This window comes from Gossypium raimondii, chromosome 10 (genome assembly GCF_025698545.1).
Source record: "Gossypium raimondii isolate GPD5lz chromosome 10, ASM2569854v1, whole genome shotgun sequence".
NCBI classification, from domain to species: Eukaryota; Viridiplantae; Streptophyta; class Magnoliopsida; order Malvales; family Malvaceae; genus Gossypium; species Gossypium raimondii.
The window spans coordinates 3,526,894-3,553,229 of NC_068574.1; the positions used below are offsets into that span (position 1 = coordinate 3,526,894).

The window sequence follows — 26,336 nt, forward strand, 5'->3', positions numbered from 1 at the left end:
TGACGTCTCTTTCAAATTGGATTCACCAATGGCTTTAAACTAATAACATTGATACACGAGAAGCTAGAAGTTTCTACATGACGTTTACTTGCATGTTATGAGTGATTCAGAAGGTAAGAAACGAAGCCATTTTCAAAATTATAATCCAAACTCAATGGGTGCCCTTTGTGGACTCAATAATTTATCAAACTCTATTATGAACTCGTATAAATGTTGAGATTTAATTCTAAAAAATTTTAAATGTGAAATCTATAGATACTCAATTTTGGCTACTAACATTTTATCTTCTTTTTTTTTGAGATAAAGAATATTATATTTTAGAAAATTGTACTACCAAGCGTATCTCAACAACTCTTGTTTAGAATAGTTGTTGTTCAGAAACTGTTGTTCGAGAATAGCTATGTCCAAAATAGTTATGTTCAAAATATGATTTTAGTTAGAACAATTGTCATCTAGTGTAGTTGTTATTTGAGAACAACTCTTATTGAGAACAACTAAAGTTTAGAATAGCTCTTGTTTAGAATAATGGCGTTTCGGTGATAGTTATGTTTAGAACAATCATTGTTTGGAACAACTTCTATTTAAGACAATTGTGTTTTCCAGAAGAGTTATTATTCAGAACAAGTTTTACCAAGAAAAGCATCACCATAGAACAACAGTTATTCGGAACAACCTCAATATTGAGAACAACTATGTTGAGAACAACTCATGTTTGGAACAAGTTAAAATAACTATTGTTCAGAAATAACTCTCATCCAAGAGCAACCATCTTCTTGCATTTTAAAACGTTTCGCAATAGATGTTTTACATGATATTGTTTCACCAAAGTAGAAGAAGTGGAAGTAACCTTGGAATATGACAAGGTTCTTGGGTTATCTTTACTTTTGGGATGTTTCAAAGAACTTGGCTTGGTGGATCAAATATGGAGGTAGACTGGTACTTAAGAGCTTTCCTCTTACCATTTTCCTATAACACTGAGTGTTTCTCTCTTTTTTAAAAACCATGGTGAACTCTTCTTCACTATTCATCAATACCATCACCAACAAAATCTTTCCTCATTCTCTCCTAATCACTAATGTCATTATAACTAAACATTAATTACATTACTCATATTAATTACCTAACTCTGTAACTCTCATCTTCTAAAATCTATAAATAATGAGCCCTTCACAACTATGGAAGAGACTTTTGGCATTTTGGAATTATGACTCTCAAAGTTCTCTCTAAAATTCTCACAACTTGTTTTCTTCATTTAACTTTATTGTTATCCACATTTCCCTTTCTCCACCTTAACAACCATCACCTGTTGTTGTTCAGTATTTGTTTCAGTCTTCCTTTCCGCTTTCTTTTAGTACATCATATTCACTTATTTGCAACGTCTCCCCTCTCCATCAAAGAACTCTACACAAAATCTGTATTTTTAATTAGCATAAATTTCAAGAATAGAAGGAAAATTTTTAATTTTGACCTTGAAAAACTAACATTATTTGTCAATTCATAGCATTATCTTTTAGAAAAGTATGAAGCGATGGGTTTTAACTTATATGTATATATGGAGAGTTTAGGGTTTTAATTTTATTAGAGCTCCTTCTATTTTTTAGAATTTAAAATTTATTTTTATATTTTAACTTTGAAATATTAAGTTTTGTGTAGTATTTTAATTTAAAATTTTGGTCTAACTGATATCTCCATCCAATTTTTGGGTAGTGTAGTTGACATGGCAATTATTAAAAGGCAGAATAATATTTGTAGCTTTCAACATTTATATATATATTTGTTAATTTTATCTTTAATCTTTAAAAGTACGTAAAAGAAATAAAAATTTTACATGTTTTCAATAAAAAATCCTACAACTTTTTTAAAAATTTCCAAAAGATAAGAAAAAATTGAAGACCTTTAAAGAAACAAAATGTAAAAATATTTTTAAAAATTATAAAAAGTTATAAAAACGTTTAGAAAGTCCAAAAATAAAAATTATGTGTTATTTACTTATTGATTTATAATAAAGTTTGAGCTATTCTATCCATATAAAGTTAGATTTGAACAAGTATTTTCAAATTAATTCAAATAAATAATATATGAAATTATTTTCATTTAATTTAATTATAAGATATATATAACATCAATGTAAAAATATTTTTTAAATAATGATACAAATGTTGAATAGGTTGAAGTCAAGTAACAGAAAAAGGAAGATGATGATAATGATTTTAATGTCCATAAAAGGATCTAAGAGGCCACAAACACCAAAACTGAGCCAATTTTATTCAATCAGTCCTCAATTTTACCAACTTCTCCCTTTTTTTCGATTCTAATTTCATTTAATTAATATTTTTGTTAGAGAATTTTAAATCAAGTCAAATTAAACAAAATTTTAGTTAACTTAGCAAACTATAATTTGAAAGTAAAATTGATTTACTAATTTCTGTAGATCTGAAATTACAATTTTGAAAAAGAAAAAAAACTTTTTCCTCATCTTGTACCTAAGTTTTTATTATTATCTATTTTGGTATCTAAACTTGTCTAGTGCTATACAAATGACCCCAAAACACTAATAGTGTTAGTTTTTTTTATGAGGAGGCAGAAATAGCTAATTTGTGACCAACATGTGGTAAATGACATGGAATGTAATAGTAGTGTAACAGTAGGAATGATTACATTTATTTGGAGTTTCTTTTATTTCGAGGAACAATATGCTCAAATTCTACTTTTCATTCATGCTGAAAATTGGAAATACTTTGACTGCTAATGACAGTGATGATTCAAGAGGGCTTGTAGGCTTAAAGGAAATCTGTGTTAAAAAATTGTGCTTTGAGTTATGCTTAACGAACAAATATTGAAGAAGAAAGCAAGAGGTTTAAAAACCCAAAATAAAAGAAACTTCTTATATTAAATTAAAAAAATAATGTACAATAAATAAATAAATAAATAAAACTAAAAGTAATTGAACACTTAAAATTCAAAAATAAATTTCATATCACACATGTTGGTTATATATTGATTATTTTTGCTACCTCATAAAAAAGGCAACACTATTAGGACATTGGATTAATTTGTATAATATTCGACAAGTTTAAGTATCAAATTAGACAAAAAAATTAGGTACCAAATTAGAAAAAAATGTCAAATTAAAATACGAAATTGAAAAAAAACTTTGGTAGTGAATTAAGAAAAGTGTCAAGCATTTAATACATATGGCATATAATTATTATAATTATAATTAATTTTAGGTTTTAATTAAAAAGAAAAAGAAAACGTTTAAACCTTTTAGATTTTTTATTTTTTATGAACTTTTAAGAATAATAGTAAAATTAACAACAAAATTGAACTGAATTATCTCTTGGACAAAGATTTTGTATAAGAAAAATGAAAGAAGTGAAGTAAAGTGACTAAATTTTAAAGTTCAAAAGGTAGAAGAAGCATTGACAGATATAAACCAAATATATATTTCAAGCAAGAACCTAAACAACTTTAAACCCTAATGGATTAGAAGTTTCTATTTTGAGAAAGATTAGCAAAGCAGAAACTCATGCATGTTCCCCTATTATTAGCTGTTTACTCAACCACCAAAACCTTTTAAAGTGGTTGCTGCCTACTCGTAGCTCTTCTTCTTTGACCATCCTTCTTTTTATTAGGATCTTTGCTGTCAAACAATGCAGCAATTTGTTTTTAAAAAGTTCATTGTAAAAGGAGATTTTTTAAAAAAAGCCAAAATCATTAGTTTAATGTCTAGTTGATGGCGTGGGGAAGAAATATTCCTTTTTGGGTTACAAACTTCAGATTCAAGACAAGTTGATTACTTACTTTGACCTATCACTTCACTTGCTGTAGGATTCTATGTATAGATATAGCATGAAAATTATGCTACTAAGATTCTGTAATACCATCAACTTAGTGGTTTGATCCTTGTTTTTTCTGGGTTTTTAGCTTCTGCAGTATATGATATTTTCTTTTTTATTTTTGTAACCATGTGTTTGGTTTGTCATATTCGAGGTTGAATCACTATCCATGTGAGAAATTTTTCTATGCATCTCCAGCATTTTTTTTTTACTTGAGATTGTTAATGGAAATTGAGAATTTAATATTCTTAAATCTTGACCTTATTAGTTTCTTTTTATAGCTTTTTTAATGGAGAGAGGTAGGAGAGTTAGTAGGTCATACGTGTGTTTATGTCATATTTGCCTTTTACATATATATATATATATATATATATATATATATATTATTTAAGTATTTTATTTCATACCAATTCAATTATTAAATTACATAGATATTTTCCTGTAATTAAATAAATTATATTTTTGAAGGAATTTTAATTTTTTAATTAAAAATTTATTAAAAATATAAGTATGATATGATTCAAACTCATGCCAATTGCATCAATAAAACCTTTAATTTACCATTCAACTAAAATCTTATTTTGATATTTTTATACATTTATGTTTATTACGCACACTCTATTACCTCTATTAGTTATATATTTATACTATTTATTAAGTGTTTTATTAAGTTAGTGTCACCTCAATCGGTCACCAACTTGGTTAGAAAATTGCGAAATGTCCTTTTATAATTAAAATAAGTTATACTATTTTAGAGTATTTTAGTCTTTTCATTTTAACAAAACCAATTAAAATATGCATACGATGGGATTTAAATCCGTGCTAATTGGATTAGTAAAACTTCAAATTTATCATTCAATCAAATATTCATTTTGATGCTTTTGATACATTTTTATTTTAATATGCACAAATTATTATCTCCATTAGTTGTATATCTATCTGATAAGGGCTAAAAGTAACATGTTTTAATCTCATTCTTAATGCGTTTTTGGGTGATTAACGATGTTAATTGTGAATTTTATACTCCTATCCTTTAAATTCATGTTTTAATGCTTAATAGAGCATTTGGGAGCAAAAGGAGCGAAAAACGAGTGAAAACCAGAGCATCAGAGCAAGCTACTAAAGCCACACGGGCTGAACCATTCCATACGATCGTGTGACCCACACGGATGTGTGGTAGGCCGTATCGATTCACAGAATTGCACACCGAACTGCAAAAAATCACTATTTTTAGATTTTTTAGGTCTTCTAAAACGTATATATAACAAAAATAAGAAGATAGGAGGGAGTCGTCATAGAATAATCAATATAACAACTCAAAAAATACCATTCAAGCCGACTTTGAAGCAGATTTCCGTCAAGATTGAAGATTTTCATTTGATTTCTTAGGAAGTTATCATGAGTTTCTTTACGTCTTTCGATTATACCATATCTTGGATGTTTTTATTTTCAAGCATGAACTAATTTTCTAAATACATAGAGAGATTAACCCTATGATAGATTTTGTCGTTTGACTTTTATTTTATGCAATAAATATTTAGTTTATTGTTCTCAATTATGTGTGCTTAATTATTGGTTTAATGTTTCTAGATTATTGATCCATGTTCGATGTGCTTAAATCGGTGGTTGAATAAACCCTGTTTAAGAGTAGATCTTGTATTATTAAATGAAGTTGCATACAATCCTAGAAATAGGACGGCATAAATCTAACATGTTAGAGTCAAATCTAATAGGGGAATCCATAGCATGAGTTAATGCGATAATAGGGGTTTTAATTAGAAAGAAATTTCAATTGATCAACCTAGAGTTAGTTGCTCTTAAGCTCGAAAGAGATATTAGCATAATTTAGGGATTTCTATGGATCAAGTTGTTAAGTAAAGAAATTGCGTAATTTAGATTGATAGTGGCAGATGTAATATACGGGGATTCTTTCTTGGGTATTGTTTCGCTTCTTGGCTGTTACTTGATTATTTTCGTGTTTTGTTCTTTATCGTGTTCGTTAGTTAATTTTAGTTTTTAAATCAATCAATCGAATTATTTGGTTAAATAATAGAAATACGATAATTACTAGTACTTTTAGTATTCGTGAGAACGATATCTTTGCTTACCGTAGCTATACTATTAATTGATAGTATTGAGTTAGTGTCACATTTAACCGAGTCACCAACTTGATTATTAAATTACGAAAATGTCTTTTCATAATTAAAATAAGTTATACTATTTGAATGTATTTTAGTCTTTACATTTTAACAAAAATAAATCAAAATATACATATGGAGGATTCAAACTCATGCCAATTGGATTTATAAAATTTAAGTTTACCACTCAACTAAAGCTTCATTTTTATGTATTTTATACATTTTATTTTAAAATGCACAAGTTATTATTTCCATTAGTTGTATATATTAATAATGTTGTTAATTGAGTTGGTGTCACAAGTCAACTCAATACTAAGTCACAATTTTGACAAAACTATGATAAATAAATGTAGTGTATTTAGTATTGTTTTCGATGTATTTCCGTGTTTAAATTTTGTTATACTTACAATTTAATCTATTTTTATTTTAATATCGTATATATTTCATGTGTTATTATGATTAATTAGTTTAAAACCATACGTTTCATTTTTTGTTTGTTATTTCTAAACACACATCTGTGTTCTAAATCCATTGTTTCCACATGCATACGCGTGTGATGAGATTTCTAGTGTTAATAATTGTGTTTAAGTTGCATTGGATTTTAACAATTTTATATATTGGTAACATGTCTGTGTTAATTTTTTTATATTTTATTGTATTTCGTATTTGTTAATACACAAATGGGGATATTAGGTCTACTGACAATTTGCTCGATTTGATGAGTAGACAGGTGGAGAGTCATACGGTAATTGAGGGTATTCCAATTGAGTCTTACTAAACTGACCATGAGAAAATTCTTAGCCTAGGGTTTTTCTTTGTCCCATCTCTCATCGGGGTCCTAGCTTATATAAGCGAGCTCTTATAATATCAAAGTGCCACTTATTGAGCAATGGTTTGGGGGTCAGGTGAAGTAGACATTCTATACTATCATGCATGATAGAGTAGGGACCCTTTTAAGATTGGATGAGAATGGCTATGTGTACGGTTCACATGATGTGAATAGAAATGTTGTCACTAATCCTGTCATGTGAGTAATATTGAAGTAATTGAAAGCTTATGAAATTATTCCACTTAATTTATTGATAGAAACCTCTACTTGTCGAGGTAAAGATAGTTACATAAAAATTCAAAATACTAATTCAAAAATAAGATAAAATAATAATTCAAAATTAATTTAAAACTAAGATAATAATAGCTAATCTGTTTAAGTGTTCCAAATCTAATAATACAATATTAAATAGTCTCTGGGTACTAGGTATTGACGAAATGCCTGATGATAGAGGTCGTTACAAGTAAAGGTGTAACACCCTTCACCTAGGTTAAACCGATAACTCGAACAGTAAGTATCACATTTAGTCGCTGAGTTACTAAATTAACCTAGTCACTAAGCTAACATAATATTGAAAAAATTATCAAGTATTGCTACTAGTACACAAATACAAATACTATATTTAAACTTAAGTACATGTCACTCTATAGTCCAAAATTTATATACCGAAACTTGTCCTTAAAGCTTGTTGAGTGATATGATCCAAATTGACGTTGTAATTCTCGATTCATCTCTACCTTTATGTTTTACCTACGCGTTTTAAAACAAATGCACTATGTGAATAGCTTAGTAATTACTCAATTGAATTCAATATTACCATTTTTATATATTTACTATTTAATTAATTTTAATAATAACATCTATTCACATAGTTTCTTTCACTAACATACTTTTAATTCATTTTCCAAAACATAAAATCATATAAAATTTTATAACCTATAGTTTTTACTTTAACACATATATTATCACTAATTAACTTCTACATATTCACATGTCAAAATCTTTCTTTCATTTCACAAATATAACATAAACACTTAATTCACATATATCATTTAGCATTTAATTCACATGTTCACTTTTATCTTTGTTTTCACATATTATTACACACACACACTTTTACTTTCAAAAATCACTTTTGCAGTCCTTAATAAATCTTAGAGGAGTTCAATAATTTTGATACATTGTAGAGATCCAAACCAAACATGAACTCCCGGGCTATAACGGAACTTTGATAATGGAAACTCCAATAAACACATCACATAACTCAATACTCCTCTCCTAATCCCCTTCGAACCCCCGTATCACCAATTTGGTTCTCGCCTTACCTCCCAACCCCTCTCAACTCCGAAATCATTTCAATATAATATATCATATTTCTTATGAGTTCACTAAGGCATTTATTCACATATCGCTTTCATAAACATATTTGATGTACCACACATATATCACTTTGTTTTATATTACTTTTTCACTTTGAATCACTTAAACACGTTTATTACATTTTTATTTCAATTCATAAAAATACAAACATAGCATGTATTCACAACACTTAGCACTTTAGATTTCAATTCACTATCATTAAGCACTTTACTTTCTTATAATGCTTCACTTAAATATTTTATTTCACTGTTTTAGCACACAGAGTAACTTTTGAAAACTTTACTGTCGAAACCGGTTTTTTTAAAAACAAAAATTTAGTTGTCGACTTTAAAAAAAAAAACAAAAATTGGAGTCGCCACCGATCCTTTATTAAGGTGTGATCGGCTCACCTTAAAATGATTTTGGTCCACGAAATTTGAGAAAATGAGTCCGGGAGTCAGTTACGCACGATGAAGGATTAGCACCCTCGTAACGCCCAAAATTGGTACCAAATTGATTATTTAATGTCTTGGTGTCGAAAATTTAAAAAGATTTTAAAAGAGAAATTCTAGCTCGCAAACGAATCAAAAAAAAATATTCTTATTTCAAAGAAATAAAACATCACACCCAGTAAGTTAGGGCACAATATTTTTAAATCTTCAAAATTCCAAATATTGCCTTTTGTTTTTGAAATCCTTATTTCGAGATAATAAAATGTCATGACCAGTAAGTTAGGACCCAACATTTTTGAATTCCCGAGAATAAGCTTTTATTTGAAATTTGTGGATTTATTGCAAAATAAATACTTGGCTTTCTAAATTCATCGAAAAATAATCGCAATCCAGTAAGTTAGGACACAATCTTTCTCGAGAATCATGAACGCCAAATATTTAATACACGTATACAAGTATACATATGTAAGAAAGAATCAACATGAAAAACAAAACTTATAATAAAATTTTTTAAAGAATATGTATGCACATTATAAAATTCATGTATATGTGCATGTGAAGATCAATAAAAAAATAAAAGATAAAGTTATGTATATATATTTAAAAAATAAAAATGTATAAGTATATATAAAATATGAAGTATATGAAAGTTAAAAACAAAAAAACTATAAAAGAAAAAACGTATGAATGCATGTGTTTATAAAAGTTATATATATTATATAAAGAAATACGTATATATATATACTATATAAGAAATGCGTGTATAAATATAGAAATAGTAATAAATGATAATCAATAATATAGTAATACTTTTAAAATTAAAATTAAAAACAAATTGCGAAAAAATAAAATAACCAAAAGATGAAATTAAAATAAAAGCAGGACCAATTTGCAACGCACGCATTATATGAGGGGGCCCAAATGGGATAAATCCGCCTCCCTAAAACGCTGCACTGCTATGAGTACCGATTTGAAACAAGGTAAAACATTTGGGCCAAATTAAAAAGAAATAACTGGCTTAATAAAACGTGGCGCAAAGGAGAGGGACTAGTAGCGCAAATCTCCCATTTAAGGTTGATATGCGCGGACCCCACCCAAAAACCAAACGGCGCCTGCTTTGTCCATCTTTTAGGTTTTAAAGAAAAAAAGAAAATTAAGCAAAAGAACATTTATTTGTTCTTTTGGGTTCTCCTTTCCAAATGAGAAACCAGACCCTTTTAGGGTTTCCTCAACCCTCATACGCCACCGCTTAGCCTCGCGCCAAGGCTTCCGTCGACGCCCCGATCTCCGATCGCGACAGAGAGGGACACCAACTCGGCGATTCCGGCGAAAAAGGTAGGTTTTCTCTTCCTTTCTTTATATTTTAAGCAAAAATAAATAAAAAAATAGCGAAACTAAAAAAAATCAAATATATATATGTACAAATGAAGAAAAAAAATGAAAGAACGATAATCGACAAAATGGTAAAACAGAAAAGAAAACCTTTTTATTTCAAAAAAAAGAAGGTTTCCTCTGTTTTTTATTCTTTCGGTCCCCCCTTTTATAGATTACAAAATGGCCTTTTATAGGCCGAAAAAGAGAAAGAAAATAAATCGAAAAAGAAAAAAAAATATTGCTTGCTGTTTGTTTTTCTTTGGACTCCTTAAGTCCGTTTTTCAGGCGTTCATGGAGTGTAAACGCGCGTGGGGAGGCCGACCTCCGAGTTGTGTGGTGACTGGGCGTTGGGCACGACACTGAAGGCTTGCTGCGGCGCTCCTTGCTGCCATTTGCTGAAGGTTCTAGGGTTTAGCTTTTCTTTTTTCTTTTGGGCCGTGTTTGCTTTAGATGGGCTTGTAAATCTTGGACTGATTTTAATTTTGTTTGGACCTGGGTCGATTGGGCCCTATTACATTACAATTTAGTCCTTAAATTCATGAAAATTCAATAATCATTATTATATCACTTTACAATTCATTACCATCAGTTAACACTTCATTTAAGTCTTTGATCACAATATTGGTTTCACATAACACCTTTTATACACTTTACAATTTAGTCATCTCTATAATAATTTCACTATAATACATCTAGTCAGTTATCGATTTATGACAAAAAATAATTTTCACTATTTATAATTTAATCCTTAATTTCATGGAATTCATTAATTACTAAATTATCACTTTATCATTTCTTAATTACTAACTTATCTTTAATTTCATATTCACTACTAAATTCAATATACATATTCAATAATATTAATCATATCTTATTTAATTATTTCATACTAAAATTTAAATCGTCAAATATTCAAATTAAAATAAACTAACTTGAATTCAATTAAGTACTTCTATTTCTTCACTTCAACTCAACCTTTCTCTTCCCTTTTTTTTTTCTTTTCCATTCTTTCCCTTTTATTAGTTCTTTTCTTCAGCTGATGCTTGTTGTCGTTTCACTCCCCAAAGAGTGTAGAAAAATCTATAAATTTCTTTTTATTTTAATTTCATCCTTTTATTTTCAATTTCCAAATCAATTTCAACATTTTTCAACTTTAATTTCCATGGGGATTTTAATCCCATCATCAAGTCCCTACATATCAATGAAAAATGGAAAAATTACATTTAGATTCCTCCTCCATAAAATGAGAAAATTGACTTTAGCCTCTATACTTTTTCACTTTATTCAATTTAGCCTCTATCTCAATTTTCCAACTCCTTGTTTCAATACATATCCATATCACATTCATAAAAAAACATTTCTTCAAATTTCTCCCATTTTTAGAAATGGTAAATTTTTATCTTTAGTCCTTCAGCTTTCAAAATTTTGCAATTTAGTCCTTATTAAATTTTATTAGTCATAATTTTGCTCTAAATACTTAATTCACCTTTTAAATATTTATCCTTTTTCGAAGATTAAAATTTTGGGGCATTAATAGAGGTGTCAATGGGCTGGTCTGAGGCTCGATTTTAAAAAAATTTTCAAGCCCAGGCCTCTTTTAGGTCGACTGACTTCTACCAAAAAGCTGGTTTTACTATTTAAAAATTAATAAATATTAAAAAATATTTTTATTTGATATTTTATATATTTTATAATTAAATTTAAAAATATTTATTATTTAAATTTAATTTAGGTGGGGCCATACCAACCTTGACAGATAAAAATCCTTACTCAAGTTCGGCCACCCTTGAACAATTCTAGTTAATCTAATTGGAAAGGTATGGGGTCTTGGGGCCGATTCCCTGTTCCTATAATGGGATTCGTTGAGGCTTGTACTTTGCACCCACCATTAGAAAGCCCAAGTAGGCGGCAGCTGTCTTCCTCAACTATTAGTCCATTAAAGTCTTTCTAATGGTGGGCTATGCCTGCTCAACCTCCTTTTGCTCTCAAATCCTGTTAGCTTAACGGTTCTTAGGGTTCTCACTCGTTCACTCAGCTCCCTTTTCCCTTTAACATAAGGTTGGAGAATTAAGCACAAGGAAGAATATGGCTGTAACCTTTGCATCCAGATGCTCCAGGGGTATGTGATATATTTATTGAAATGATTATTTGTCTGCTTTGATGTTATGCTTTTTTGGTCAAAGGTTTCTTAATATGGATATCTTCCAATGCATTTCCATCAGTATGAATATAGCCTTGTGCATAAAGTTTTGCTTTTTCTTCATAAGATTTTCATTTTTATTGCTATTGAGGAAAATTCCTTGTTGTTAGCAATGAGTTTGAGCTAAAGGGTTTTAACTATTGAATCTAGGAATTTCTTTGGAGGGATTAGAATGGAGTTTAGTTTGACTTATTGAAGCTTAGGCAAGCTCCATATGAACCTGGGATTTGAATACTGTCTGTTCCTCAACATCATTTCTGTCATTGCCACCAACATGAAGTCTTTTGGTGATTCATTAGCATGTGTTCTCTGATTCTTTTCTTACTTACTTATGCTTCTTTTGATGAGCATTGCTTTAAGAAGCCTCTAGTGTCTTGTTCTTGGTTTCTCAATTGATAAGTCTCTGTGGGATCTTGGGTTGAGCTGTTTATGGAATCTGGTGGTTCTTTTCCTGTCAGTTAAGTGTACACATTTTTTTGAAACATAAGATTGAAACACCTATATGTGCTAAATTCTTTTGGGTATCTAGTTTTGTTTCGTTTCCCTAGCTTCTCATTGGTTCTATGTCACATACAGTGGGCCGTTCATTGATGGGTGGTCTTGGAAACAACCTCTCTAATTTACGAAGCACATCAAGTGAGATTACATGTAGCAGTTTCTTGTCTCAGGTTAGTATGGTTTCTAGCATGATATTTCTTTTAAGCTTGTACCGTGATGTATGAAATACGATCACATGGAGCTGACGAAAATCGAGATATATTCTCCCACTTTTTTGGATATAGACCAGCACGTGGAAAAAGGGTTCACAAGGTTGATCATTATGTCACTTGTTACTGGCTAAATTTTGAAGCTATGCATGTCTTTATCATGTAAATGGTTTCAAGAGATATGCCTTGACAATTAAAACGACATCAAGTCTGCAATGAACTTTCCCTTTATTTTAGTTGTTGGATTTTATACAGTATGTGGTGTATGTTCAACAATCCCGGCATGGCTTTATGATGTTTGCCTTTATGATATATCATATTCTATAGGTAATCTCTGTATTTTCTTTATATTCTGCAGCAACAAAGGACTTTTATTCAGATGAGAACTGTTCTTAAAGTAGTGGACAACTCCGGGGCGAAGAAGGTGATGTGCATACAAGCTTTAAAGGGGAAGAAAGGGGCAAGATTGGGAGACACCATAATTGCATCGGTAAAAGAAGCCATGCCTAATGGAAAGGTGAAGAAAGGGAAGGTGGTATATGGTGTGGTTGTACGTGCCGCCATGCAGAGAGGTCGTTGCGATGGGAGTGAGGTCAAGTTTGATGATAATGCAGTTGTTCTTGTTGACAAGCAAGGACAGCCAATAGGGACCAGAGTATTTGGGCCAGTTCCTCATGAGCTGAGGCAGAAAAAGCATGTCAAGATCTTAACTTTGGCAGAACACATTGCCTGAGGCATGAATCCTTCATTGTCCAAGCATTCAGATGTATTCATGATAACGCATGGAGACTGCATAACACTGAAATTAGGATTTATTTTTCATCTTTGTTTTCCTATAGAGAATGGAGATTGTAGAGAAAGCAAAAGCAGATTTCATTATCAAATTAATTCCACTATTGCTGAATGTAGTGTTCAAATTTTCAGGGTTTGGTATATTTTTACATTTCAGCATTCTTCCTAGGGATTTGACTACTTAATATTTATTCACACTGCTTGGCTCTTCTTTTCTTGTGGTTTCTGACTTTTCTCCCAGAACCTGAAGTGCAAACTTCTAGTTTCCAACATCTTCTCAATCTCCTCAATAGGCAGCCCTTTTGTTTCTGGCACATAGACAATTACAAAGAGTAAGCCTACCACAGAGATGACTCCAAATATTAGGAATGTCCAGGAAGTCCCTATTGCTTCCGTAAGCGATAAAAATGACTGAGCCACGATGAGATTCGAGATCCAGTTAGCAGTTGCAGCAATCCCACCACATACACCTCTGAACCTGAGGGGATAAATCTCTGAGTTGACTATCCATGGTGCAGTCCCCATTCCTGGGGAGAAGAATATGATGTAGAGAGCTAGACCGACCAGTGCAAGCCATCCGTATTTGCTCGGACATCCCCTTGTGTACCATAGCCTACTTTCATCATGACACAGATCCTTAACTGTGTCATTTGAGAGCAGACATGCTCCTGGCAGTAGCTGCAATAACAACAAAAATCCAATCAACGAAGGGAAAACAAATACGAGACTTTGTAAAAATATAGAAATATCATGTGATTTAACCTTGTCTGTTGGTGAAGCACAGAATCCACAATCTGGAGATAAAGCCTTCAAACACTTCATGCAGTCCCAAGCACCGGGGTTTGTAGCTGAACTGTAATCAGGACATGTATAATTTGAAAAGTGAGATGTTTGAATCCGGCTAACCATTGGAGTGTGGGATGTGGTCTCATGGAAAACTCCTGCTAGAAGACCAAGTGAAATTGCTACTCCAAACAAACTGATCAGTAGCAGCTTCTTCCTCCCAGTCCTGTCAATGAAGTATATACTTACAATGGAGCCTAAGGCGTTGAGGCCGGCGGTGACAAGGGAAAGGAGAAGTGCTGTTTTGTTAGAGGCAAAACCAGCTAACTGAACAATGGTGGGACTGTAATACATGACTGTGTTTATGCCAACAAATTGTTGGAAAACTTGGAGACCAACACCAGCTATGAGCCCTCTCCTCACTGTTTTGGTTTTCAACAGTTTCATTATGTTTATTTTTGCACACCCTTCTTCCCTGATTTCAGCCTCAACCGATTCTTTCAAATCTTGAATTTCTTTTTCAACATCATCAGCTGGGTAAATTTTCCTCAATATCACTTTGGCTTCTTCTTCTCTTCCCTGTTAACAGTGAATCAATCAAAAGGCTGAATACTTGAACATCGAGTTAACAATTCCGGGTTTTTAGAATACGATCATGTACCTTGCGGAATAGCCAACGAGGTGATTCTGGAAGAAGCAACATGAGAATGAACTGCAAAAGTGCCGGAAGACCTGCAATCCCGAGCATCCACCTCCACGTCCCTGGTGCCTGGAAAAAGAAAAAATGTCATCAAAGTTCAACACCTTAACCTCCATTTCCCTTCCAATTGTTCGTATGTTACTATCAGCAGCTTACATTAGTAAAAGCCAAGTTGATGAGGTAAGAGAGGAACTGGCCACCGGTGATAAGAAATCCATTGGTACTAACAAGGGCACCACGGATTTTCGCAGGGGATGCTTCGGAAATATAAAGAGGAGATGTCATCGATGCCATTCCAACGCCAAGTCCCACAAAAACTCGGCCTACGATAAGCAGAGCAGGGTTAGGGGCAGAAGCCATTACCACAGCTCCAATAAAAAACAGGAAATCAGCAATAAGGATTGCCATTCTCCTTCCGAACCGATCATTCATCCACCCTCCGACCGCAGCTCCTATTATGGCTCCGGCAACTGCCATACTCACTATACTTTCCTGTGTACATGTATATAAAATCAGAACAATTTTAGCCAGCTTAGGAACCAGTACATTAGTTGTCACATGGAAGTCCTAGACATTGTTACTTCACATGTTCTTGTCAAGTTCCCTCATGCTCTGTTTGGGAACTTAACTTTTAAAATTTTGGATCAACTTTAGGCAATCTTTAAGCATTTAGTTGTGGGCCTATGGTACTTCCCATTAAGTGAAACCCATTTTTATCACCCCCAGAAAACTCTGACAACAAAACAAACAGTTTCCCTGAATCAGAAAAAATAAACCAGTGTTTAAGCAAACCATACAATTGCAAGTTAACAAATTTAACAAGCAATTCTTTAGATAAAACCAACAAATTGCTTAACCATTGTCCAAAAATGGACGGATTCACCAAGAAATTCAGACAAGAACCAGAAAAGATGTACACCCCAAAAAAAACAACAAAAGTAGAAGCAAAAAATTGTAAGTAAATCATGTAACCTGTAAAACAGTTTGTCGATCCACAGACTTGAAATCATCTCTGATGTAAAGCAAAGCACCTGATATCACGCCTGCAATACCAAGAGGTAAAAAAAAAAGGGGGGGGGGACATTTTGAGAACCCAAAAAACAAAACAAAACAAAAAACTAAAAGATGCATGTATAAGATTAAGGTTAAGGTAAGGAAGGAAAATGAACCGGTGTCATAGCCGAAAAGAAGTCCACCAATCCCAGCAGAGAAAGCAAGGCGAAGAACATAAGGATTTTTCCATGTCAGAGAGAAACATTCCTTGAAAGCTGAGGCATCAGTGCCTGTATGTACCACTCCTTCCATAGTGTTTTTTTTTTTTTTTTTGCTGTATAAATTAATATTCTACTTCTCCAAACAGACCAAGATGGAAAAATGTTTACATAAGGATATAGAGAAAAGAAGAAGACTCAAAAGAGTGAAGTTCTTTTTGTGTGTGCTTTCCTAGAAAATAGAGAGAAAATGAAGGAAAAATGGGAGATGGGAGGATTATAAATTGGGATTATCCAGCAGAAGTCAATACCCGACCGACTTTGTCGTATGCTTGCTTAAGTTCATAAGCCTTAAATTTTTATCATTTGGACCCTTATTATTTTCAATCTCTTAATATTTTAATAATTTAAAATAATTCAAAATTAAAATAAAAAATAGCGTTATTACTTATTACGCCCTCACAAGATTGATGATCGATAAAGCATCAATAAAAAAATCTTATTGTGAGAATAAAGAATAAAGAAAATATGAAAACAATAGAGAATGTACTTTATTAATTAAAGAGATAATTTATAACGCTTCATCGCATAAGAAGTATAAAAGAAGTAGAGTTTAATTCTAATAACTGTTAGAATTTAAAGTATACTAAAATTTTATCTTGATCATGATGGACATCCATTTAATAAGATATTCATAACACTTATAATGTTTTAATCGTTAAAACAATATTGATAGTGAGTGAAATAGTAATCTTAGATTGACAATAACGAATAAAAAATGAACAATTAATAGTAAAAATATGTAAATTTTATGATGTTTTTAATTGGTTAAAGCATTTGTCATCACTATTTTTAACATTATCAAAGTAAACACTAAACCTAAATCAACTTTCATTACGTTAACAATAAATTAATTTTCATCTAATCATATAATTTTAAAATTACTTTTAGTACCATAAATTTAATTTAGTCGTCGAAATTCTAAACTACTTTTCTTAAAAAATTTAATGCAAGAATGTCTTTTCAAAAATAAGGTAACAATTATTTATAAAGAAAATTCCAAAATATTAAAAAATTACCCACTTTTTTCCATATATTTAAATTAAAGTTATAATGTCGAAACCGTTTTTTGAAAACAAAAAATTTTAGTTATCGACTTTTTAAAAATAAAACTGGAGTCACCACCGATCCTTTATTAAGGTGTGACTGCCCACCTCAAAAATCATTTTGGTCTCAAATTTTGAAAACAAGTTCGAGTCGATTCATGACGAGGAAGGGTTAGCACCTCGTAACGCCCAAAAATCGGTACCAAATTGACTATTTAATGTCTTTGTGTCGAAAGTTAAAAAGATTTTAAAATAAGCTTGAATGGTGAAATTGGCAAAAGAATAATCAATTGTTCAAGTCATGTAAAGAAATCGAGTCCCAATACGTTAGGGTACAATTCCTCATAATCCCCAAACTTGAATATCACTTTTATTTTATACGAAAATCTTCATTTCGAGAAAGTAACATGCCACACCCAATACGTTAGGGCACAACAAGTTAAGTTCTCAAAAATGATTTTTATGCATTTTGAATAAAAATATTCTCGGTCATTTAGGATTGACAAAGAAAATCAGAACCCAATACGTTAGGGCTCAATTCCCCTCAAAATCAGAACCCAATACGTTAGGGCTCAATTCCCCTCAAAAATCCCAAACTTCCAAAAATGCTTTCATTCAAAGACCTTTAAATAAAAAAAATAACTTTGATGAATGGTTAAAACCAAAATATATTTCCAAAAGGGTATGTTAAAGTTGATGTATAATATGAAGCAAGAACTTTAATTTAGAACGTATATGAATACATGTTTACAAAATATATATGAGTACAATATACAAGCATGTTCGAAAATATGTATGAGCATGCATTTAACACGTAAATACAAGTGTACATATAACAAGGAAAGTAAAGAAGTATATACAACAAGCTTACAATAATTTCTAAGAATATGCATGCAAAACATATGCATGTATACGTGAAAATTGTGAAGATAAAAAACAAAATATGCATATGCATTATAAAATATAATCATATACACATATATACATATATTTATTTATAAAAACTATGAAAACAAAATATTTATGAAATATGAGCGTATAAGGATTAAAATATGTATGTATGCATATATATATATATATGAATGTAAAATTATGAGAATAAAATAAAATATAAAACGTGCGGACGTGTTTATGTTTAAAAAATGTATAAATACGTATATATAAAATATAAGGTATATAAAAATATAAGGGATAAAAAGATAAAATAAAGGAAATAAAATGTATGTAAAACGTACAAAAACATATGCATGCATTTTAAAGCTTAAGAATATATATGCTAGTAATGAAAATATGAAAAGAAAATAATAAAAGTTATGCGTTTGTAAAAAAACGAAATATAAAACAATATGTATATACACGTACATGAAAATCATAAATGGTATTAGTATAATAATAAGTAATAATAGTAATAACAAACGAGTAACAGTATATTTAAAAAAAATAAAAAAACCCAAATAAAGCAAAAAAAAAAACCCAAATTGTACAAAAGACAAAAAAATGGGGGTAAAATAAAAAATAATAAAAAAAGGATCAATTCGAACACGCTAGCGACAATGGGGGACTAAAAAGGAAATAATTCATTCCCTTCCAAAACGCTGCGCAATGAGGTATCAAATTGAAATAAAAATGGAATACGCGGCTCAAATTTGAAAACCAGTGGAAAAGGGTTCAATTGACATGCGTTGCAAAAGGGAGGGGTTAAATTCGCAAATTCCCCATCTGACGTCAGAATGCGCGGATCCTCCCCTTCGGGTCGGGTCACCGCGCGGGTCAGGGCCTTAAAAACGACGTCGTTTTTGTAACGTTATTTAAAACAAAATTTCCTTTCAAAATCATTTACAACCGAAAATAAAAAAAAACAAACAAACACCCCTCTTTTGCTCTGCTAGGGTTTCACCCCTAGCGTCCTCGCGCCGCCGCCGCAACGCGCCTCCGCCGCAATTTCACCGAGAATGGTGATCGGAAAGGCGATACGACGTGCTTTTAACTGCCCTTGAGCAGATTCAAAGTGAAGGTAAACCCCCTTTCTCTTTTTTCTAATTCTAGTTATACAAAAACAATAAAACGTAAAATGCAAAGGAAAAAAAAACAGTGATGGGATTCACCTTTTAAAAATACTTGTATTCTGAGTTTTCTTTTTGCCTTTTTTTTTTCCCCTTTTTACAGATTTAAAAGGGCCTTTTATAGGCCGAAAAAAAGAAAATAAATCGAAGGAAAACAATATTGCTCGTTGTTTTTTCTCATTGGACTCCTTGAGTCCGTTTTTCAGGTGCTCGTGGAGAGTTTGGCGCGCGTGGAGGCCGAAACGTGCTGCGATCGGGCATTGGGCGCGGCGTGGATGCTGTTACGGCGCTGAGGCAAATGCGGCTAGGGTTTTGTTTTTTGTGTTTTGGTGTGTTGATCTTTGGGTTTGGGCTGCTTTGTTGGGCTTGTAAAATGTAGGCCTGTTCATTTTTTTTGTTTTGGCTTATTACGTGGGCCCAGGCCGATTGGGCCTTATTACAGCTGCCCCTCTTTGCTCATTGTCGTGTAACGGGAATAGAGCAAAGACTACAAGGCCCAATTGTGCCTGATCTTGCGGAGCCTCAACTTCTTCAATGCTTCCCTGCTGAATAACCTTTAGCCTCTTTCCCTCTATTAAGTTCAACTGATCATATCGAGATTGAACCCATTCCGCCTCATCCAATTGTAGCTCAGTCAAAACCCGGAGAGAAGGGATTTCAACTTCGATGGGCAAGACTGTCTCCATACCATAAACTAAGGAGAAAGGCGTTGCCCCGGTAGAGGTCCTGATTGACGTTCGATAAGCAAGGAGGGCAAACGGTAATTTCTCGTGCCAGTTTCTGTAAGTCTTAGTCATCTTCCCCACAATATTCTTTATATTTTTATTAGCCGCTTCCACTGCACCATTCATTTTTGGGCGATACGGCGATGAATTGTGATGTCTGATCTTGAATTGGCTGCAGACTTCTGCTATTGAGCTGTTGTTTAAGTTCAACGCATTATCGGATATGATTCTTTCAGGCATTCCATACCGACATATGATCTCTCTTTTCAAGAACTTACTGACTGATGACTTTGTAACGTTGGCATACGAAGCAGCTTCTACCCATTTGGTGAAGTAGTCAATAACCACAAATATGAAACGATGTCCGTTTGAAGCCTTCGGCGATATTGGCCCGATGACATCCATACCCCACATGGAGAAAGGCCATGGAGAAGTCATGACATGAAGAGGTGAAGGAGGTGCATGCATTTTATCACCATAGATTTGACATTTATAGCACCTTTTGGAGTAATTGATGCAATCCCCTTCCATGGTGGACCAATAATACCCGAATCTCATAATCTGCCTAGCCATTGTAAACCCACTGGCATGCGTCCCGCAGATGCCCTCATGGACTTCCTCCAGAATTTTTTTTGCTTTTACGGCGTCCACACATCTTAGCAGTACCTGATCTTTTCCCCTCCTGTACAAGATCTCCCCATCTAAGACGTAATCAATGGCTAGTCTTCTTAAAGTTCTCTTTTCATTCTCAGTTGCCTGGCCAGGATACTCACGATTTTTTACATACTGTAATATATCTTGATACCAAGGACCATCATCAATTTCTCCTTCTTCAATATTGTAACAATGAGCCGGGTCTTCATAGATACTCATTTGGATTGGCTTCATATCCCCATGTCTGTTCAGCTTGATCATGGAAGCTAAAGTAGCTAGTGCATCAGCCATCTGGTTCTCATCTCGTGGGAGATAGCAAAAAGTGATGTCCTCAAACTCCTTAATCAATTCGAGGACCAACTTTCGATAACTGATTAATTTGGGATCTCTCGTTTCCCATTCACCCTTGAACTGATATATCACCAATGCTGAATCTCCTTAGACCTCTAGCACTTTGATTCCTCGCTCTATAGCTGCATGAATACCCATGATGCATGCTTCATACTCTGTCATGTTGTTTGTACAATCAAAATCCAATTTACAAGTGAAAGGATAATGATCATCATTCGGGGACACTAGGACTGCCCCAATTCCATTGCCCACGGCCTTCGAGGCTCCATCGAAGTTTAACCTCCAACCGTGACTTTCTTGTGGATTTCCTTCAGTAGCCGCTATACACATCAGGTCTTTATTTGGGAAATCAAAACTTAACGGCTCGTAGTCCTCCAGAGCTCTACTAGCTAGAAAGTCAGCAATTGCACTCCCTTTCACAGCCTTTTGGCTCACATAGACAATATCAAATTGAGAAGAAGATCGCGCCATCGGGCCATTCTCCTATTCAAAGCAGTTGACTCCATCATATACTTTAACGGGTCTAACTTTAAGATTAGCCAAGTTGTATGGTATAACATGTACTGCCTTAATCTCCGGGTTGTCCAAACCAATGCACAACATAACTTCTCAATAGGCGAATATCTCATTTCACAGTCAGTGAATTTCTTGCTGAGATAATATATCGCCCTTTCTTTTCTCCCCGTTTCATCATGTTGGCCTAGCACACACTCCATGGAATTATCAAATACTGTCAGATACAATATCAGCGGCCTATCCGGGCTAGGTGGTGACAGCACTGGAGTGTTAGACAAATACTGCTTCACCTTGTTAAAAGCTTATTCGCATTCTTCATCCCAAGTACCAAGATTATGTTTCTTCAGAAGACGAAATATAGGGTCACATTTCTCAGTCAGTTGTGAAATGAACCTAGCGATGTAATTCAGTCTTCCGAGGAAACCCCGAACTTCTTTCTGAGTGCGAGGTGGAGGTAAATCTCGTATTGCCTTGACTTTGTCTGGGTCAATCTCGATTCCCTTTTCACTGACTATGAAGCCTAGCAACTTTCTTGACTTGGCCCCAAAAGTGCACTTCGCTGGATTAAGCTTGAGCTGGAACTTTCTCAGTCTTAAGAATAATTTTCTCAAGACCTGCACATGTTCCTCCTCCATTCTGGACTTCGCGATCATATCGTCAACATAAACTTCTATCTCCCTGTGCATCATATCATGGAACAAGGCTACCATAGCTCTTTGATATGTCGCTCCGCATTCTTCAATCCAAACGGCATCACTTTATAACAAAACGTTCCCCATAACGTAATGAACGTAGTCTTTCTCATGTCTTCAGGATGCATCTTTATCTGATTGTACCCCGAAAGCCATCCATGAAGGAAAATAATGAAAAGCTCGCAGTATTGTCTACCAATGTGTCAATGTGGGGCAATGGAAAATTGTCCTTTGGACTAGCCTTGTTCAAATCCCTGTAGTCCACACACATTCGCACATTCCCATCTTTCTTCGGAACTGGTACGATGTTGGCCACCCACTCAGAATACTTGACTTCTTGCAGAAATCTAGCATCAAGCTGCTTCTGGACCTCTTCTTTTATCTTCAACACGATATCAGGCCTCATCCTTCTGAGCTTTTGCTGCACTGGCTTGCAATCTTCTCTTATAGGGAAACGATGTACTACTATGTCGGTACTCAACCCTGGCATATCCTGGTATGACCATGCGAACACGTCCTTGAACTCTCAGAGTAATTCGATGAGGTCCTGTCTTGTCTTTGCAGAGATATCCGATTCGATCTTCACCTCTTTACCCTCCTCTAAGCTCACAATTTCTATTGATTCCTTGTGAGGTAGGATTTGCTTCTCGGCCCTTTCTACCATCTTCAATAAGTCAGGAGACAAACCACAGTCTTCGTTGTCTTCAAAATCATGCGATCCCTCTAAACACATGTTTCATTCAAAAGGAGACTCTAAATTTGTAAGAGTGACATTCGCATAATTGATATCGTGGGACCTGTTATAGGTATGAAAAACAATATGGATTCAGGAATTTGTTTGGTGCAATATGGTCATGAATGAAATGCAAGTGTAGTTTAAGAGAAACTTAAAATAACTGCTCTTATGGAAAGAAAATTTTGCTCCAGAAATGACTGCAAACATGAACTTTATTAAAATAACGATTTTCTGGACATGAGCCTATTTCACAAAGAAAACCTTATCACTTCTAGGCTAAAAAGCAATAAGGGTGTTCTAGACATTACTCTGAGGAAATCCTAAAAACTACAGGTATTTCTTCTGCAGTCCAGTTGTTTAGCTCCCTTTCTGACTCGTAAGGACGAATATCTGGCAAAGCTCTTCCTCGCGTCGCTTCTTCATACACGGCATGAATACTCTCTAGCTCCGTGTTAATATTTCTGACCCCTAACATTCCTTGATAGACGAACCCTCCCGATGCAAAAGTCTTAGATATGTGAGGAAAGGTTATGGGTTCCCATTCAACTTCATCCCCTGTCAAACGAGCCCTTCTTCTCATTTGTTTCTTCTCTCGCTCCACCCTCATTTGCTTAAAATCTGGCTTATAACCTAAGCCAAAACGATCGTGCTTGCCCTTCAATACTGGGACCTCGACTCGACCCTGAAGATATCTCTCCAATCCTTTCCCTGGCAAAGCTCCTTTTCCCACTGTCAATTGCAGCCCCATCTTTGTGGTCTTTGATATTCTCGGCATCGGGATCTTGTTTCCCTCAAAGATGAATGTTGCATTTACGAACTCTAAGGAACGGAAAGAGCACTCGATTGCATCGTCACTCGTCTCCAAATAAGGTGCATCGTTAGTCACAGATGCAATGATATCCTCCTCAGCATCTATCGTCACTACCCGACCTTCTGACACCAGCTTCAATTTTTGATGTAACGATGACGGTACCGCACCTGCTGAATGAATCCACGGCCTTCCTAATAGGCAACTGTAAGAAGGTTTGATATCCATAACCAAGAAGTCTACCTCATAGACAGTTGGGCCGATTAACAAGGGTATGTCAATTCTTCCCATGACTTTCCTCTCGGTGCCATCAAATGCTCTCACCATATTCTGACACGATTTCATATGTGAACTATCCATAGGTAGCCTATTGAGCGTGGATAGAGGCAATACGTTCAATGCCGACCCGTTGTCTACCAGAACTCCCGGTAATATGCACCCTTTACACATTTGCAGTGATGTGTAAAGCTCTAGTAGATCCCATACCCCCAGGTGGTATTTCGTCATCGCTGAAAGAGATGAAGTTATCAGCGCTTATATTGCCGACCAGTCGATCCAACTTGTTAACAGAGATATCGTCGGCCACATAAGTTTCATTTAGCACCTTCAGTAGTGCATTTCGATGTCCCTCCGAGTTTAGGAGTAAAGCTAGCACAGATATGCGAGCTGGTTGTTTGTGCAGCTGCTCCACAATGCTGTACTCGCTATGTTTTATTAACTTCAAGAACTCTCTAGCTTCCTCCTCCTTGATTGGTTCATTGACCACCAATTCAGGTTCGACCGCCTTCTTCTTCTTTCCAATCGAAGTTTCTTCTCTTATTGGCTCTACTCGAGCCTTCACCTGTTCGTCATACCCTACTTCATCATGGTCCTTTTTATTAATTGCATCCTCCTTCTCTGGGATTGTCACATTACAATTGTAATTCCAAGGAACCCTCCTGTTATCCTTGTAAGTAAACACGGTCGGTTTTTGAATAATGACCTTTGGTACTACTCGCGCTCCAGCCTCACTATTCTTAGGTCGTGAGATGATGACCACAGGATGGTTAGCCTTTGGAACTCCCAATGCCAACTCTGACGTACATTCATGACTCTCCTTCTGAATTCCTTCACAAAATTCCATCTCCTTATTATCTATCATACCCTGTACCACGGCTCTAAACTCCGTACACTCTTGGATTTCATGCCCCATTTCACAGTGGAACTCACAGTAGTTCCTCCTCTTCTCACAGCTTTCTTCTGAAGCAATTAGCCCCCTTTTCACCATCTCTTTCCAGACCCATCTCAAAAGAGTCTTCACGTCCGCAATGTTTGCCTTAATTTTTCTGTCCTCGCCCATCATATTTACCCCACCATCAGTGTGATTTGGTAATGGGTTTTCTGCCTTGATCGAGTCATCAAATTTAACGACACCCATACCAATGAGCCTTTCAACCAACTTCTTAAAAGCCGTACAGTTTTCTATGGAATGCCCCGTGATTCCCGCATAATAGTCGCACTGTGCATTTGCGTCGTACCATTTGGGGTACGGGGGCTGTAAGGGCTTCAGATAGAAAGGGGAAACTACATGTGCGTCGAATAAGTTTCGGTATAATTCCCTGTACGACATAGGAATTGGCGTGAATTGGGGCCTCTCCGTATTTCACCTTGTACCAACCTCCTATCTCGACGAGCTTTACTGATTGGCAGCCACATTTCCTGGCTGACTCACTGTTACTGACTTCGAGTAACCCTTATTGTACATGCTCGCGTTGTTCACCTCGTTTTCCTTCCTCTTCGAAGCTGATATTCTGTTACCCTCTCCAGCATCGATCTTCCCACTCCTGATGGCATTCTCAATCATCTTACCGTTCATGACTATGTCAGGGAAGCTTTTTGTGGCACTTCCTAACATATGTGTAATGAATGGTGCCTTCAGGGTGTTAATGAACAACATGGTCATTTCCTTTTCCAAGAGCGGTGGCTGAACTTGGACCGCGACCTCCCTCCATCTCTGTGCGTACTGCCTAAAGCTTTCACTCGGCTTTTTCTCCATATTCTGAAGGGTGATTCTATCAGGAGCCATGTCTGTCACATGACTATATTGTTTCATGAATGCTTGCGCCAAGTCTCTCCATGAACCAATCGTGGCACGACTCAACTGATTGTACCACTTGGATGCCGCCCCTGCAAGGCTGTCTTAGAAGCAATGTCTTAATAGCTGGTCATTATTAACGTATCCAGCCATTCGCCTGCAGAACATGGTGATATGAGCCTCTGGGCAAGTCGTCCCATTGTACTTCTCGAATTCAGGCATCTTAA

The 26,336-nt window shown here is 34.4% G+C and overlaps 3 protein-coding genes across 3 annotated transcripts; 1 reads left to right on the forward strand and 2 right to left on the reverse strand.

Annotated features, from left to right (window-relative positions):
- Nucleotides 1-11,938: 11,938 nt before the first annotated feature.
- On the forward strand, nucleotides 11,939-13,821 carry LOC105777011 (50S ribosomal protein HLP, mitochondrial). Its single transcript, XM_012600042.2, has 3 exons — nucleotides 11,939-12,110; nucleotides 12,768-12,859; nucleotides 13,257-13,821. Exons 1-3 carry the CDS (start codon nucleotides 12,077-12,079, stop codon nucleotides 13,629-13,631), a joined length of 501 nt encoding a protein of 166 aa, XP_012455496.1. The 5' UTR covers nucleotides 11,939-12,076; the 3' UTR covers nucleotides 13,632-13,821.
- LOC105777010 (probable inositol transporter 2) lies at nucleotides 13,748-16,691 on the reverse strand. Its single transcript, XM_012600041.2, has 6 exons — nucleotides 16,343-16,691; nucleotides 16,146-16,216; nucleotides 15,330-15,665; nucleotides 15,135-15,242; nucleotides 14,453-15,052; nucleotides 13,748-14,368 (listed from the first exon to the last, which is right to left on the reverse strand). Exons 1-6 carry the CDS (start codon nucleotides 16,476-16,478, stop codon nucleotides 13,883-13,885), a joined length of 1,737 nt encoding a protein of 578 aa, XP_012455495.1. The 5' UTR covers nucleotides 16,479-16,691; the 3' UTR covers nucleotides 13,748-13,882.
- A 2,684-nt stretch (nucleotides 16,692-19,375) lies between these two features.
- Nucleotides 19,376-20,350, reverse strand: LOC128033823 (uncharacterized). The gene is made up of 2 exons (XM_052622032.1): nucleotides 20,025-20,350; nucleotides 19,376-19,532 (listed from the first exon to the last, which is right to left on the reverse strand). The coding sequence occupies exons 1-2, from the start codon at nucleotides 20,348-20,350 to the stop codon at nucleotides 19,376-19,378; spliced, it is 483 nt and encodes a 160-aa protein (XP_052477992.1).
- Nucleotides 20,351-26,336: the final 5,986 nt, after the last annotated feature.

Excerpts from the sequence above, each read along its gene's own strand:
- LOC105777011 (XM_012600042.2), top strand. The coding sequence starts at position 12,077 with ATGGCTGTAACCTTTGCATCCAGATGCTCCAGGG. Across the intron at positions 12,111-12,767 it reads TGCATCCAGATGCTCCAGGG|TGGGCCGTTCATTGATGGGT; the intron begins GTATGTGATATA and ends TGTCACATACAG. Across the intron at positions 12,860-13,256 it reads GTAGCAGTTTCTTGTCTCAG|CAACAAAGGACTTTTATTCA; the intron begins GTTAGTATGGTT and ends TATATTCTGCAG.
- LOC105777010 (XM_012600041.2), bottom strand. The coding sequence starts at position 16,478 with ATGGAAGGAGTGGTACATACAGGCACTGATGCCTCAGCTTTCAAGGAA. Across the intron at positions 16,217-16,342 it reads TCTTTTCGGCTATGACACCG|GCGTGATATCAGGTGCTTTG; the intron begins GTTCATTTTCCT and ends TTGGTATTGCAG. Across the intron at positions 15,666-16,145 it reads ATCGACAAACTGTTTTACAG|GAAAGTATAGTGAGTATGGC; the intron begins GTTACATGATTT and ends ACATGTACACAG.
- LOC128033823 (XM_052622032.1), bottom strand. The coding sequence starts at position 20,350 with ATGACTAAGACTTACAGAAACTGGCACGAGAAATTACCGTTTGCCCTC. Across the intron at positions 19,533-20,024 it reads GTAGTCTTTGCTCTATTCCC|AATTAGAAAAAAGAGAAAGG; the intron begins GTTACACGACAA and ends TTGTATAACTAG.